This window comes from Sceloporus occidentalis, unplaced genomic scaffold, assembly GCF_023333645.1.
Source record: "Sceloporus occidentalis isolate IW3139 unplaced genomic scaffold, rSceOcc1.0.p SCAF_476, whole genome shotgun sequence".
Lineage (NCBI taxonomy): Eukaryota > Metazoa > Chordata > Lepidosauria > Squamata > Phrynosomatidae > Sceloporus > Sceloporus occidentalis.
In genome coordinates this window covers 125,063-139,128 of record NW_028317456.1, presented here as the reverse complement: position 1 = coordinate 139,128, position 14,066 = coordinate 125,063, and the positions used below count along the sequence as shown (strand labels likewise).

Sequence of the window (14,066 nt, the reverse complement as noted above, 5' to 3'; positions counted from 1 at the left end):
TGTGGCTTCCCATTTAAAACACTTTCTATGGATCTATAGAATATATATATCATTCTGTGTTAAAGGGACACTCCAGCCCTCGTATGCACCTTAATGCATAGCTGAGTGGTCCCTGTACATTTCCATGTAACAAGCCCCCCATTAGTACTTGCAACTCCCCCCCCCCAGCTATTTTTTGGCTGAACAAATCTCCGCGCCCCCGATATACTCACCTGCAGCACTGACCTGCGAACGTTGCATTGAGGTCTACTGAGACTCACCATGCGCAGAAGGTCCTCCTATTCATTTCACTCTTTTAAATAATACACACCGAATCCTCACAACGTACTTCAAACCGCCGCTTCTTCGGTGAAGCCTGACACCATTTAGTTGGTGGGCTCCTTTTAGCGCCCTTGCGCCCCCCGCCAATGCCGCTCCTTGCGGTACTTTTCCATTCTTTGCGAGCAGACGTGTTCACGGGATTAACCAGACATGATTATTACTTTGATGATACATCGCGTCCTCTCAGATATCATTAGCGAGCTCAGAAAACACCCAATGCCTGCTCTTCCCGGGTAATTTAAGACGACCGTTTCTCTGCTCGGTAATGTAAAGTATACCATAAAAGCTGCAATCACCGCTCAATACGATCTCTTTGTTCCCAGGATGAGTGCCGGATCTTCAGCGGGCCGGGAAGGTGAGACATGCCATCGATACTTCTTTTAGAAAGTCTGTTTGATTAGCAGCGAGGCCGAGACATATCCTAAAACTTCCGCTTCCTATCAGGGGGCCGCTTAGCCTGTCAGTGCCAGAGGGGGCGCTGCACGCGGTTCAGGACTCATCACAAGGAAGTTTAATACTCCATTAAATTCCCCCCCATTATGAAGAACGGCTGCGTATTATGCAAGTAATATAATATGTGCATGATACCTGTACAAAGACGCGTCTTACAGGTACTGAGCTTTCATAGTATATATGTAATACATATATATTATATAATACACAATATATATATAATGTATATTTAAAATATATGATATATATTTAAAATATATTTATAATATATATGAATAATATATAATATATTATATATAATATATATAAAATATATATATATGTATTATATATATATATATATATATGTAATATAATATATATAAAATATATATATAAAATAATATATTATAATATATGTTTTATATATATATATATATATATACACACACACAATGTATATATATATAATATATAGTGTTTGTGTCCACTGCAATGCCGTTTCTTTACATGGAACATTTTAGCGTCACGGCCTCAATTAGCGTATAGCTTAAAATCTATAAGGCTGCTTTAATTGATGACTTTAATTGATTGAGTTCCCAGTTGAAGGGCCATCTGCTCTCATCTCCTCGGTTTGTGGAGCTGAATGTGATGCAGATGCAGCAAACGTCTTGTTTTTTTTTTCCTTTATTTTTCCGGCCGGCAGGTTAAACATCAGAAAGGCGAAAATTCCTAGAGGACCCCGTGGAAAAACACGCGCAGAGCAGGAGGTTAAACGGAGCACCGGCTCCTTATCTCGAGCCATCTGGAGGGGCAGGAAGGCAGACTCTGCATATCAGACCTTCAATTACTGTATTTAGTAAACAGGAAAGTTAAGTCAACCAATTGATTTGTGCCTCGGGCAGCGGCAGAGACGGTTTCATTATCTGCCCAAACTGAGTGATGGAATCGCTTGGATCCTCATCTACATTCTACAAAAACAACAAGCCAAGAAAAAGACTTCTTCCTAAAACCTTTTGGGCATCTTGTGAAGCTTATTGACCCCGGAAGAATGAAAGGGAGAGTAAAGAGGGCCTTGGTTTAAGAGCTTACAATCTAGCAGATACAGATGTATTCTGAGTCCGAGGCACAGGATATAAAAAGTATTTAGCCGAAGTTCTAATTATCGTAAACCAACAACGGGACACTTAAACGTGTTAAAAAGTAAGAAGCACGTAATAGTGTAATACAAATGTCACAAATAAACGGCCGTAATATATTTACACGCACAAAAAAAATGTTTTATGATGGCGCCGCATTAAAAACCTAGATATTAGAACTTTGACAACAGGAAAGATGCAACTGAATTATATAAATATATATATATATATATATATATATATATATATATATACATATATATATATACACACACAAACTGTTCTAAACTTCGGGGTCAATTAGAAATGTTCTTGTTTTTGAAAGAAAAGCACATTTTGTCCATTAAAATAACTGTAATTGTGAAACATTGTAATTCTAATAATAATTACGGGATTTTATTTTATGAAAATTAAAGGACTGTTGCCAAAAAATGAGAAACTGTAATGCAAACAAAATATTTATTTTGTTCTAAACATGAGATCAAGGCGAAGGTTAATCATCCCGGGCGATAATCGCTATCAGATTCCACCGCCGGTTCCGTGGAAACGGGAATCATTTCAATTAAAGATTCCCTAAAATTCTCAGCGCTCCATCCGACACGTCGGTGAAAGGGATGCGCGGTCGGCCTCATAACCCGCAAGATGGCGCCATCTCCCCCCCGGGACCCCCCTCGCCATCTCTCCCCCTGGGACCCTCCTCGGCTGGGTCACTACCAGAACCCCTACTTTAAGACTACAAATCAAAGCGGCTGACGTCACGGGATGCGGGGGACACGCAGCTGTCACGCGTCTCCGTTTCTTATTGACGTGACCTTTAAATGCTTTGCTCCGGGGGGGGGGGGCACGCAGTGCGCACGCAAAGGAGCGAATTAAATAAATAATCAGACCGCCTCAGAGTGTCGCGGCTTCACTGTTCTGCGGGGGAGGGGCCGGGGGGGTCAGCGTGATATCTGCAGGAAGCCCAACAGACTGAGCACTTTATGGGGGCAAAAATCGATGCCTCTGCCCCTAGAGAGAGATTCAGGCAGGGAGCGGGCCGGAGGTCGCTGAACGCATCTCCTGCGCGGCTTTCGGCTGGGGGGGTATGGAAAGGGGCAAATGCACAGGACAGATCCTGCAGAATACCCCCCAGTAAGGAGACCCCCGCTCCATCACACGCGCTAACGGTAACGGCAGCAGAGAACGCACGTTTGCGGTGAATCGCATTAACTTTCGCTGCTGTGAAAACAAAGCGGAGAACACCGAGGCTTCCGCTCCCCTCAGCTCCGTGACGGATCTGAAACGGACGAGACACCGCCGGCAGAACATACGCAGAACATACACCGAATATACGCAGAACATACACCGAATATACGCAGAACATACACCGAATATACGCAGAACATACACCGAATATACGCAGAACATACACCGAATATACGCAGAACATACACCGAATATACGCAGAACATACACCGAATATACGCAGCAAAACCCCCGCTGAGCGGTATTTATAAAAAAGCGAGATCTAACGGTGCGCCAATCAGCAGGAATACTCCATCAGTTTCCACGGTAACTGCTCCACATTTAGAACTTTGCCCCAGAACTGACCTTCGGAATTACCTGCGGCGGCTGTCATTTAAGGAGCAGTTTTGGGGTTCAGTAACTCTGTTTTTTATGTGTTTTAAAGTCAGTAAACGTAAATTGTGAGAAAGGGTTAACTGAGTTTGGAGGTTTCAGTAAAAGAACCGATGAGGAGTAGTAGAGATGGGGCGAGATGTGCCGAGCGCAGGGCAAGAGGGGAAGAGTATGATGGATTTAGAGAGCGCGCCGCCTCCGGCTGTCATTTCCAAGCGTGCGGTTCAGCGGGATAACAACACCGCCGCATGCTGACCGTCACGTCAATGAAGCGGAAGGCAAACCGTCGCTGTCACAATGTCACGGGGCGGAAAAAGAGAGAAAGGTATCCGCTCGGCAACGTTACACGCCGGGGATCGGAGCCGCCGCGCGGGGGGGTCGCCGGGACGCCGTACCTTTTGCTTGCGATGCTGGCGAGGTTCCGGCAGGCGCTGCTTTTCCGGCGGGGTATCCCGCTGTCGGCGATGCCCTCCTCCGGGCCGCTCTCCTGTTTAGGGGTGCTGTTCCCTTTGCTGTTGAGGTCGCGGAGTACGTCGTAGTTAATCTTGCTGGAGATCTTCTTCTGTTCCAGCATCTTCTCGATGGCCTCTCCGGCAGTGCTGGCCTGGATGGGAGTCCTGCGCTTGGACGGCTTCCTCGGCTGGGAGGCGAAACAAAAAAAACAGAGACTTTATTTTACGCAGACAGAAAACGAGGGGAAACGAGAGAAAAGCGGAATCCCGGAAGCGAACGGATCGGCCGCTCGCTTGCTGCGCGTTATTATTTAAAGAAATATGATTGGAACAAACAAATCGTTAGGAGAACCTCGGCAGAAACCGACAGAATGTTGGTAAACAAATAAAAAAAACAACAACCGGTTTCATGAAACGTTACTATAGCAACCGCAGCAAAAGTGTTAAAAGTGCTTCTCCACTTCAACTAAATATTATCATTTTAAGCAAATAAACCTGAGCAGATCAGCTTTCCGCAGACTGCGGGCAACCAGCCGGGGCGCCCGTTAAAGGGGCAGCCTGATGCCCCCGACACCCTGTACGGAATCTGCCCTGCCACCTCTCTGTGATCTGACATTTGTTGCCACTGATTGCCAGGAAGCCTCTTTCATTGTAATCATTCCTGCCCGTCTCCTACACCGCAGATAGCTCTTCACGAATAATACTAATAATTATAATACTACTACTAGTACTACTAATACAAACATATACTACTACTAATAATACTAATACAAATACTACTACCACTACTAATACAAACATATACTACTAATAATAATACTACTAATACAAATACTACTACCACTACTAATACAAACATATACTACTACTAATAATACTAATACAAATACTACTACCTCTAATAATACAAACATATACTACTACTAATAATACTAATACAAATACTACTACTAATAATACAAACATATACTACTACTAATAATACTAATACAAATACTACTACCACTAATAATACAAACATATACTACTACTAATAATACTAATACAAATACTACTACTACTAATAATACAAACATATACTACTAATACTAATACAAATACTACTACCACTAATAATACAAACATATACTACTACTAATACAAATACTACTACTACTAATAATACAAACATATACTACTACTAATACTAATACAAATACTACTACTACTAATACTAATACTACTACTAATAATACAAACATATACTACTACTAATACAAATACTACTACTACTAATAATACAAACATATACTACTACTAATACAAATACTACTACTAATAATATTAATTATAATAATAATACTAATAATATAAAGTCCGCACCTTCTGCTCTTTGTAGATTCCGAGCTCCTTTTCTTTAGCTATTCGCTCCTCCTTTTCTGAAACACAAACAGGGGCGCGATGAGCGGCGGTCTGCGGCGGCGTCATTACGAGGCTTGGATGTGAAATATCCGCGCTTACCCTTCTGCTCCCGGAGGTAATCCGCGTTCTCCTTCAGCCACAGCTCTTCCTTTATTCCCGCTTCTCGCTCGTCCAGGATATACTTCATTCCAACGAATAAAACACAGAGTCAGAGCGGAAAAACCCAATCCCGAGATTTATTTAACCAAGAAAATAAAAACGTGACAGAGTCTTTTTCTCGTATTATAAGAATGCCAAGCAGCCATTTTATATCACTCCCATCACTCCTGTGTTCCAATGGCCCTTTATCACTCCCATCCCTCCTGTGTTCCAATGGCCCTTTATCACTCCCATCACTCCTGTGTTCCAATGGCCCTTTATCACTCCCATCACTCCTGTGTTCCAACGGCCCTTTATCACTCCCATCACTCCTGTGTTCCAATGGCCCTTTATCACTCCTGTGTCCCAACGGCCCTTTACCACTCCCATCACTCCTGGGTCCCAACGGCCCTTTATCACTCCCATCACTCCTGGGTTCCAATGGCCCTTTATCGCTCCCATCACTCCTGTGTTCCAATGGCCCTTTATCACTCCCATTACTCCTGTGTTCCAATGGCCCTTTATCACTCCCATCACTCATGTGTGGCACGTTGTGTTCGCTGATCCAAGTTTAGGTTTAAAATACTAATTGATGGTTACAGACCTAATTAAAACAGCTCAGTGACCCCAAACTTTTGAACGGTCGTGTACTTTGAGAAGTTACTTCTGTGGTCTCAAAAGCTTACAATCTATTACTCGTCTCCTCCTGCTTATTTGGCCGGCACCGAATTTAATGATAAACCGGCAGCGTCGCTATTATATTTTTATATCGCATTTAATGTTGTAGATTTTTTATATTATTACATAACTCGTCGTCATGGTAATCAGTCGGTTGATAGAGACTCCCTGACGATCTTTAAACCCCCAATATGTGATCACTCTCACAACGCCGAGCCGCAGGGCCCGGAAGCATGAGGTTCTGATTAAAGGTGTTTGTATATGGCGTGTGTGCCAGGTCTCACCCGGTCTATCTCGCTGTCGTCGATCCCGTTGAGGTCCAGCTCCCCGTCTTCCACGCTGCCGGCTGGCGAGAAACAAGAGATAAAACAAGCTGCCGGCGCGGGGCGTTGAGCATCATGTATACGGATGGCATGACTGCCAGCAGTTAATGCCAGTCGCTTCCCCGGGCACAGGGGGTAAAACCGCAGAGTAACACGAAGCGCGGGTCGGGTATTGGGGTTATGGAAGCCCCTGCACCCCAGGGACGCCGTTCCGCACCGGGGTGGAATAATTAAACTTATCTGAATTCCTGTTTAAGGACACGTTACAAGGTCAGAGGCCGAGATGGAACGGAAAGAAGTTTTGCTTTACTGAGAGGGGGGTAGATAAGTGGAACAGCCTCCCAGCAGAAGTGGTAGAGGGTAATACAGTGAGACCAACGACTGAAGGCCGGAAGGGGCCGATCTGCCGGCAGGTTCTGGGTTTCAGTTAATTACGAGATAAAATTGCTGTTTCTTTAAAGCAGAGAAAAATGAAATGACGTTGAAGGATCAGACTGCACTGGGGAGGAATTACTGCTGAATGGTTGCTCTTCTTGTTTCCAGAATCAGTTCGGACGTGAAGGGAGAAACGCGTCTGTGGGTTGTCCGTTTTCTGGGCAGAAATTAATAGAACGCTGAGACGTCGGCGCCGCGCACCACTGAGTCGGAACGGCTTTGTTAGAGGCCGTCAGCAAAACGCCGACCGAGACCGGGGAGGAAAAATAAAGCGCCTCAACGTTGTGTATAGGAGGGAGAGAGAGGGCACTCGCTAAAGGGCACACAAGGGGTCTGATGCCTTACAATTAAGGAGTCCGTTTGCTCCGTGACCTCGTGCCCGTGGTACCGATCCACGTGGAAACACCACGGTACGTTACATCACCACCAACGAAGGAGCTTGGCCAGGCAAGGGTTAAACTCTCCCATTAAATAACACACCGGAGACTCCCTTTATCCTGACTAATGGGGAGCAGCAGACAAGGGTTAACGTGTGCCCTCTGGTGGGTGGGTCATGCTCCGCCCACTCACAGCTAAGGCCCACCCACAGGTCATTTAAAGTTCTTATTTATATACACGTATGTCCAGACGCACATACAACACGCGCTCTGCTGCTCCCTTCCCAGGCGCTCGTAAGGGAACGCACCGTTGAGGTGAAAAAGTTCTTTTTGGATCACAAGATTTTGACCATCTCCTTAAAAATAATTCAGAATCCTTAATTTTCCCCAAAAAAACTCATAAAAATTAGCAGCCTTCCGCCATCCTCGGATGACCTTTTCCTGCAGGTTCCACGCAGAGAAAAGAGGGGCGAAAACATTGTTTTATGACGTTTAACCCTTTAGGAGCATTTCTATCAGTCACGCATGTTTGTTTAAATGCAAGCTTCATGGGTTGGGGCAAAAGGGGTATTTTAAAGCAAATTCAAGGGAAATGCCCCAAACCCAACCCTTCGATGGGGCTTCTTCATCAACAAGCGTGACACCGGCCAGCCCAGCATGCACGGCGACGGCGCGGAGACCCCAAGCTCTACTTACATTTTTCCTGCTCTTTGACCATTATGCATTCCTTGATGGAGTCCGTGATGCCCAAGCTGGCCGCCGTGGGGAGGGGGCCGAGCAGAGACTCGAGGCGATGCTGCTTTTCGGGGCTCTTGGAGGTTAATTTGTCTGCGTTGCCGAGTTCCGTGTAAAAATCCTTGTTCAAGTGATTCGCTGCGGCTTCAAGTTCCTCGTCATCTTCCTCCTCGCCAAAAACGCTGGAGGTCGTGTCTTCGTAATCTGCACCAAAAAGATGCCCAAAACCATGGCGAGGTTATTAATAACAATAATAATAATAATAAACAATCATAGTAATAATAATAATAATCATAGTAATAATAATAAACAATAATAACAATAATAATAGCAAATAATCATAATCAATCATAATAATCATAGTAATAATAATAATCATAGTAATAATAACAATAATAACAATAATAATAGCAAATAATCATAATCATAATAATCATAGTAATAATATTAATAATGTATTGTTGGTGTAATAAATTATTTTAACAATAGCAATATAACAAAGAAGAATATAAAAGTATATAATAATAAATATGAACTAATAAAAGGAATAATAAATAAATCGGTGCTATAACCGATAAATGCCAGTAGGGCCAGGATCTATATTCAAAAATCTATTTTAATTCAGAGTAAACAAAAGAAAAACTCATAAAAAAATATTTATTTGACATACAAGGAATCTTCTGTTGATATCAAACATGATGCCCGGGTTCTAACCAAATTCTGATTGTTTACATCAAATAGCGATAATATTAATAAAAAATCAATGCAAATAAAACCAGGTCCCGGTGCTTTCAACAGACATCGGGAACCCGTTCTACGTTTCAGACTTGATGCGGGCGGCTCATTTATTTCATGAATCCCCTGCAATAAGGATCAGTTTTCATCAAAAGATACCAAAAAAATCTTACCTTCTTTAGAAAAAGAGGCGTAGATTCCTTTAGCTTTCGGTCTGCTGTTCTCGAGTTCGTTCTCGATCTCGTCCTGATACGACGTGATTTCCCCTGCGAAGGAATAATAGGTTTTGGTAACTGGGGGGTCTCTGGGGGAGAAACAAGAAAATCAATCGCCGGAGGAATCGTTACCTTCTACATCGTCCAGTTTTTTGGCCAGTTCGTGTTCGAGCTGCAAAGAGAAAACACAGAATTTTACAATGGAGTCCGCTGGACATTTAACATCCGGAAGGGGCCCCAGCAGGAAAACCCACAAAAGCAAACTCCGGCAGATCGGCCCCATTCGGCCCCCGTCTAGTCTGCTTGTTTCTCCTGCTGTAAAGACTCAAACCTTAATCAGTCGTTGGTCTCGTCTTAGATTCAGGAGCCGTATGTCTATCCCGTGCATGTTTACATTCCCTCACTGTATTACCCTCTACAACCTCTGCTGGGAGGCTGTTCCACTTATCTACCACCCTCTAAGAAGAGTCCCACCATTCACAGCAGCTGGCACGGACAAGGGTTTCAAAGTGAACTAAGGTCTCAATAGGTAAAAGCAAGAGGTTGGGTCACCTGCTGTAGTTTGACCTTCTTCAGGCCGGCGGTGAAGGAAGGTGGGTCGCATTCTTGATCCAAGTCAACCTTCATGAACTCATCGATGGTCAGCTGGCTGGTCGGAGTGTCTTCAAACTCTGTAAGCCTGCGGGGAGTTAAAGTCCGTTATAATAACCAAGACCGAGCAACTAATATGAGAAAATAAAACACGGGGTGGCGTTCCTCCAGCTGCCGCCACTCCGCGAATAATCCTGCCCAATAAAATCCAACACAGGAGGTGTGGGAGGGGCAGGGCTTTTATGTGACTTTGTGCCCTATTGCGGGGTATTTGTGTAACTGAGTGGGGTATTTAGAAGAATAATGGGGTTTATTTACCCCGTTTAATTTATAAAGCCGTTCCCTGCTGTTTTCTATACACATTATCGGGGCTTTTAGGGCTGTAGAACCCTGCGATACCCTCATACCCAGCAAACATTCTCACCTCCTAGAAAAGAGGGGCATCAGGGGAGGAGAGAGGGGGCAGAGAAGGACTGGCCATGCTAAAAACCTTACAATTTAATCTCACAATTAAAATAAACATATATCAGGCCGCGCAGGTTCAGGGTAAACTGCGTTTTTTAATTTATTTTTTAGTTGTCTCTCTGCTGCCGTAAATGATTCGTTTCCCCTGGACGCCTTCTGCCCAAGGAGACGGCGCTGTCATTTCACACGATATCTGCGCAGGTACGGCTTACGTACAAAATAGCAATTTGTCAAAAAAAAACAACGAGCAGACGGCATATCGCAGAGGTTTTTATCCAAAAACAGTTGCGTTCAACATAAAATGAGATGATTCACTCGATCATAATCTCTAAAAATAAAATAAAAAATAAATAAAATACATTAAAAAAATAAAATAAAAAAACAATAATAAAATACAAAATAATGATTATAAAAAAAAAATGATAAAAATAAAAAATGAAAATTATAATGATAAAAATAATAAAAAAAAATTGAAGTCAAAGTAAGATCCAAGTCACAAGAGCACTTAAGGCATCCCCAGAGACCAGCTGACACGGCAAATGCATTTTACCAGCAGTAAGCTGCGGTTATAATGCGGCCCTCGCCCGGCGGGAGTCGTCTGATTGAAGGCTCTCTCTAAATTGTTACTTACAGTTTTAATCTTCCATTTCAGAAGGATTCTCGGGCTTTAAAGGATGCCGCGCAGCATGAGAGGAAAGCCGAGGGAGCGGAAAAGCAGCCTGTCCTGGTACTTAAGACACCCCACCGAAGCGGCAATTTAGATGCCTCTGTTGTGTTCAAAGCCCCTAAGATCCTGCTAGATGAACTGGATGAATGACGATGTGGCCTTCCGTAACTATGGCAATAAGAAACTTCGGGCTCCCTCCGTTCGTTGCATTTGATGAGTTTAAAGTTCTAAAAGTATCTTCCGCGTTAAATCCCGAGAATAATTATCTCGGAATCTCAGAGAAATCAATAAATGACCTTCCAGAGCTGCTCCCGTTCAACGCAAACGAAAGAGAATGAACGCGGCAAGGAGCGAGAGAATGAACGCGGGGATGTAAACTTTGGGATGGGTGGCCGGCGCTCACCTCTTTCGGAGGGTGGATTCGCAAACTTTGACGACTCTGATCACTTCTTTTATCGTCCGTCGGAAATCGTGCATTCGGGATGCAACCAGGAGAGCTGCGCAGGAGAAAATGAGACGGCGGTCAGCAAACAGGCGTAAATAACAGGGAGCTTTCAACATGAGTCATGGTAACGAGGGGCTGAATGAAGAGATGGAGACGCTGCAAACCGGGGCTTTCAGTAGGTTCAGTGGAGCGAGAAGATGATTGGTCATCACCTTATGGGGGTAAGTGGAATATGTAACCCCCTATTGGATCCCCTCGTTGTGTTGGACCCGCTGGACCCCCTCATTCTGTTCTCCTGCTTTATTTCTACTTTAGTTTAAACGTCATTTATGTAAATATCGGGAGAACGTATCTCTGAACCACCGCATTCATGGTTAATGTCGCTTTCACTGCTACCTAAGAGCGCAAAGGTAAATGAATGAAGATTCTGCTTCGCTTCTCGCACCGTCCGGGCTCCGCATGCAGAGCGATGATAAAGTCTGACCGCTAAAAGCATTTGTGGGATTGAAATCAGGCCGGCGCTGTCCCTTTAAACGATGACCCGCAGGTAAAATAAATAAATGATTGCACGTACCGGCCCCGCAGAGTCCCGAGGGCCGTCGGCCCGTGTGCATCCAGTCCCGCTTCATCCGCTGCACGAGCCGCAGAGCCGTCATGGAGACCTCGTGGTTTTTATCTCCAAATTCGAGCATGTGAGCAAATCGCGGAATGTACAGACACGGGTCTGAAAGAGACAGCAGCGTAATGGAGACAACAGACGCGGAGAGCAACGAGACGCCAACATCACGCGGAGACCTACGAGACGCCAACATCACGCGGAGACCTACGAGACGCCAGCATCACACGGAGACCTACGAGACGCCAACACAACACGGAGACCTACGAGACGCCAACACAACACGGAGACCTACGAGACGCCAGCATCACACGGAGACCTACGAGACGCCAGCATCACACGGAGACCTACGAGACGCCAACATCACGCGGAGACCTACGAGACGCCAGCATCACACGGAGACCTACGAGACGCCAGCATCACACGGAGACCTACGAGACGCCAACACAACACGGAGACCTACGAGACGCCAACACAACACGGAGACCTACGAGACGCCAGCATCACACGGAGACCTACGAGACGCCAGCATCACACGGAGACCTACGAGACGCCAACATCACGCGGAGACCTACGAGACGCCAGCATCACACGGAGACCTACGAGACGCCAGCATCACACGGAGACCTACGAGACGCCAACAACACGCGGAGACCTACGAGACGCCAACATCATGCGGAGACCTACGAGACGCCAGCATCACGCGGAGACCTACGAGACGCCAACATCACGCGGAGACCTACGAGACGCCAACATCACGCGGAGACCTACGAGACGCCAACACAACACGGAGACCTACGAGACGCCAACAACACGCGGAGACCTACGAGACGCCAACATCACGCGGAGACCTACGAGACGCCAACATGATGTGGAGACCTACGAGACGCCAACATCATGCGGAGACCTACGAGGCGCCAGCATCACGCGGAGACCTACGAGACGCCAACATCACGCGGAGACCTACGAGACGCCAACATCACGCGGAGACCTACGAGACGCCAACACGACACGGAGACCTACGAGACGCCAACATCATGCGGAGACCTACGAGACGCCAGCATCACGCAGAGACCTACGAGACGCCAGCATCACGCGGAGACGTACGAGACGCCAACACGACACGGAGACCTACGAGACCTTCTTCCACCCCTGACAGTCTGCCCTCCACCCCGACAGCGAGATTCTTAATCCCTTCCACGCTTTACAGGTGGCCATTAAAACTCCAGGGAAATTTTTCCTCTGAAGCTATGATGTCATCCAAACACGGTGATGTAATATACTAATTTTTAACGACGCACATTCCACCCGCGGCTACAGGGTCTGTCGGGCCAAATATATTAAGCCCCGAAATAAAGATCCGCTCGTTTCCACGGTTACAAGCGAGTCCTCGCCAAACGCACGGAAAATAAATATAAATAAATACAGGTTAGGATTTAGGCTCCTCGTTTCTGGCTCCTTCGTAAAAAATATATATATCAAAAAAATGTAAAAGCGGGATGTATTTAAATGAGAAATAACATCGCGGCAGAGAAACGCAGTCACCTCTACCCCGACACCGCACCCAGCCGTCCATAATACACCGCGCCCGCAATAAATCACAGCCGTGTGCGTGGTCCACGCAGGACGCAGATACCCCGTATTTATCCTCCTGCGGCGTTTACTAGGGGCAGATCACCTTACTGGGGGCAGAATCCCCGACGCCCCTCGTTTCTAGGAGCTCGGAATGTTTTGCAAACAGGGTTCCACAGCCATAAAACCCCCAATAATACCCCTCTCCTCCCCTGATGCCCCCTCTCCTCCCCTGATGCCCCCACTCTCCTCCCGCTGATGCGGCGGGTTCTAAGTTTGTCTCTCGGTGTGAGATTTAAAGAGGGGGGGGGGTCGCTCCCGGCTGTCGGGGTGAAAGTTATCCGGTTATCGGCAGCGATCGCACACGGCGTCCCCGGCGCGTTTCCTGTAGAGGTTTTGTTTGGTCAGGCGGCCGCACAATTAAGCAGAGGAAGCCATAGCTGGGCGGCGGAGCAAAACTCATTGTGTACACAGGAAGCCGACGCATCTCCTGCTAAAAGCGGCCACATTTTGTTTTATTTTTCTTCTAATCGGGCCGTTCTCTGAAACGAAAATAATAAGAATAACCGCGCGGTCTCCGTGACGCTCGCCGAGGTTTGGCGCCGTATCTATCGCCCGTCCAGCTTCAGTCTTTTCTCACCCAATTATTTCCGACTAATTAAAAAAGACCGTTTTCCATTTCACGCTTTGATGATGTAATAGTCTCCCGGCC

The 14,066-nt window shown here is 45.8% G+C and overlaps 1 protein-coding gene across 1 annotated transcript in view; it reads right to left on the bottom strand.

Moving 5' to 3' along the window:
* The window catches only part of LOC149271652 (transcription factor IIIB 90 kDa subunit-like), a 52,560-nt gene that overhangs the window by 13,364 nt on the left and 25,130 nt on the right, over positions 1 to 14,066 (bottom strand). Inside the window, exons 6-15 of the mRNA XM_089507236.1 lie at positions 11,741 to 11,890; positions 11,125 to 11,218; positions 9,551 to 9,677; positions 9,131 to 9,170; positions 8,957 to 9,049; positions 8,010 to 8,252; positions 6,463 to 6,524; positions 5,462 to 5,543; positions 5,324 to 5,379; positions 3,905 to 4,149 (exon numbers count right to left, since the gene is read on the bottom strand). Of these exons, the coding sequence (XP_089363362.1) occupies positions 3,905 to 4,149; positions 5,324 to 5,379; positions 5,462 to 5,543; positions 6,463 to 6,524; positions 8,010 to 8,252; positions 8,957 to 9,049; positions 9,131 to 9,170; positions 9,551 to 9,677; positions 11,125 to 11,218; positions 11,741 to 11,890 (1,192 nt within the window). The remainder of the gene's footprint in view (positions 1 to 3,904; positions 4,150 to 5,323; positions 5,380 to 5,461; positions 5,544 to 6,462; positions 6,525 to 8,009; positions 8,253 to 8,956; positions 9,050 to 9,130; positions 9,171 to 9,550; positions 9,678 to 11,124; positions 11,219 to 11,740; positions 11,891 to 14,066) is intronic.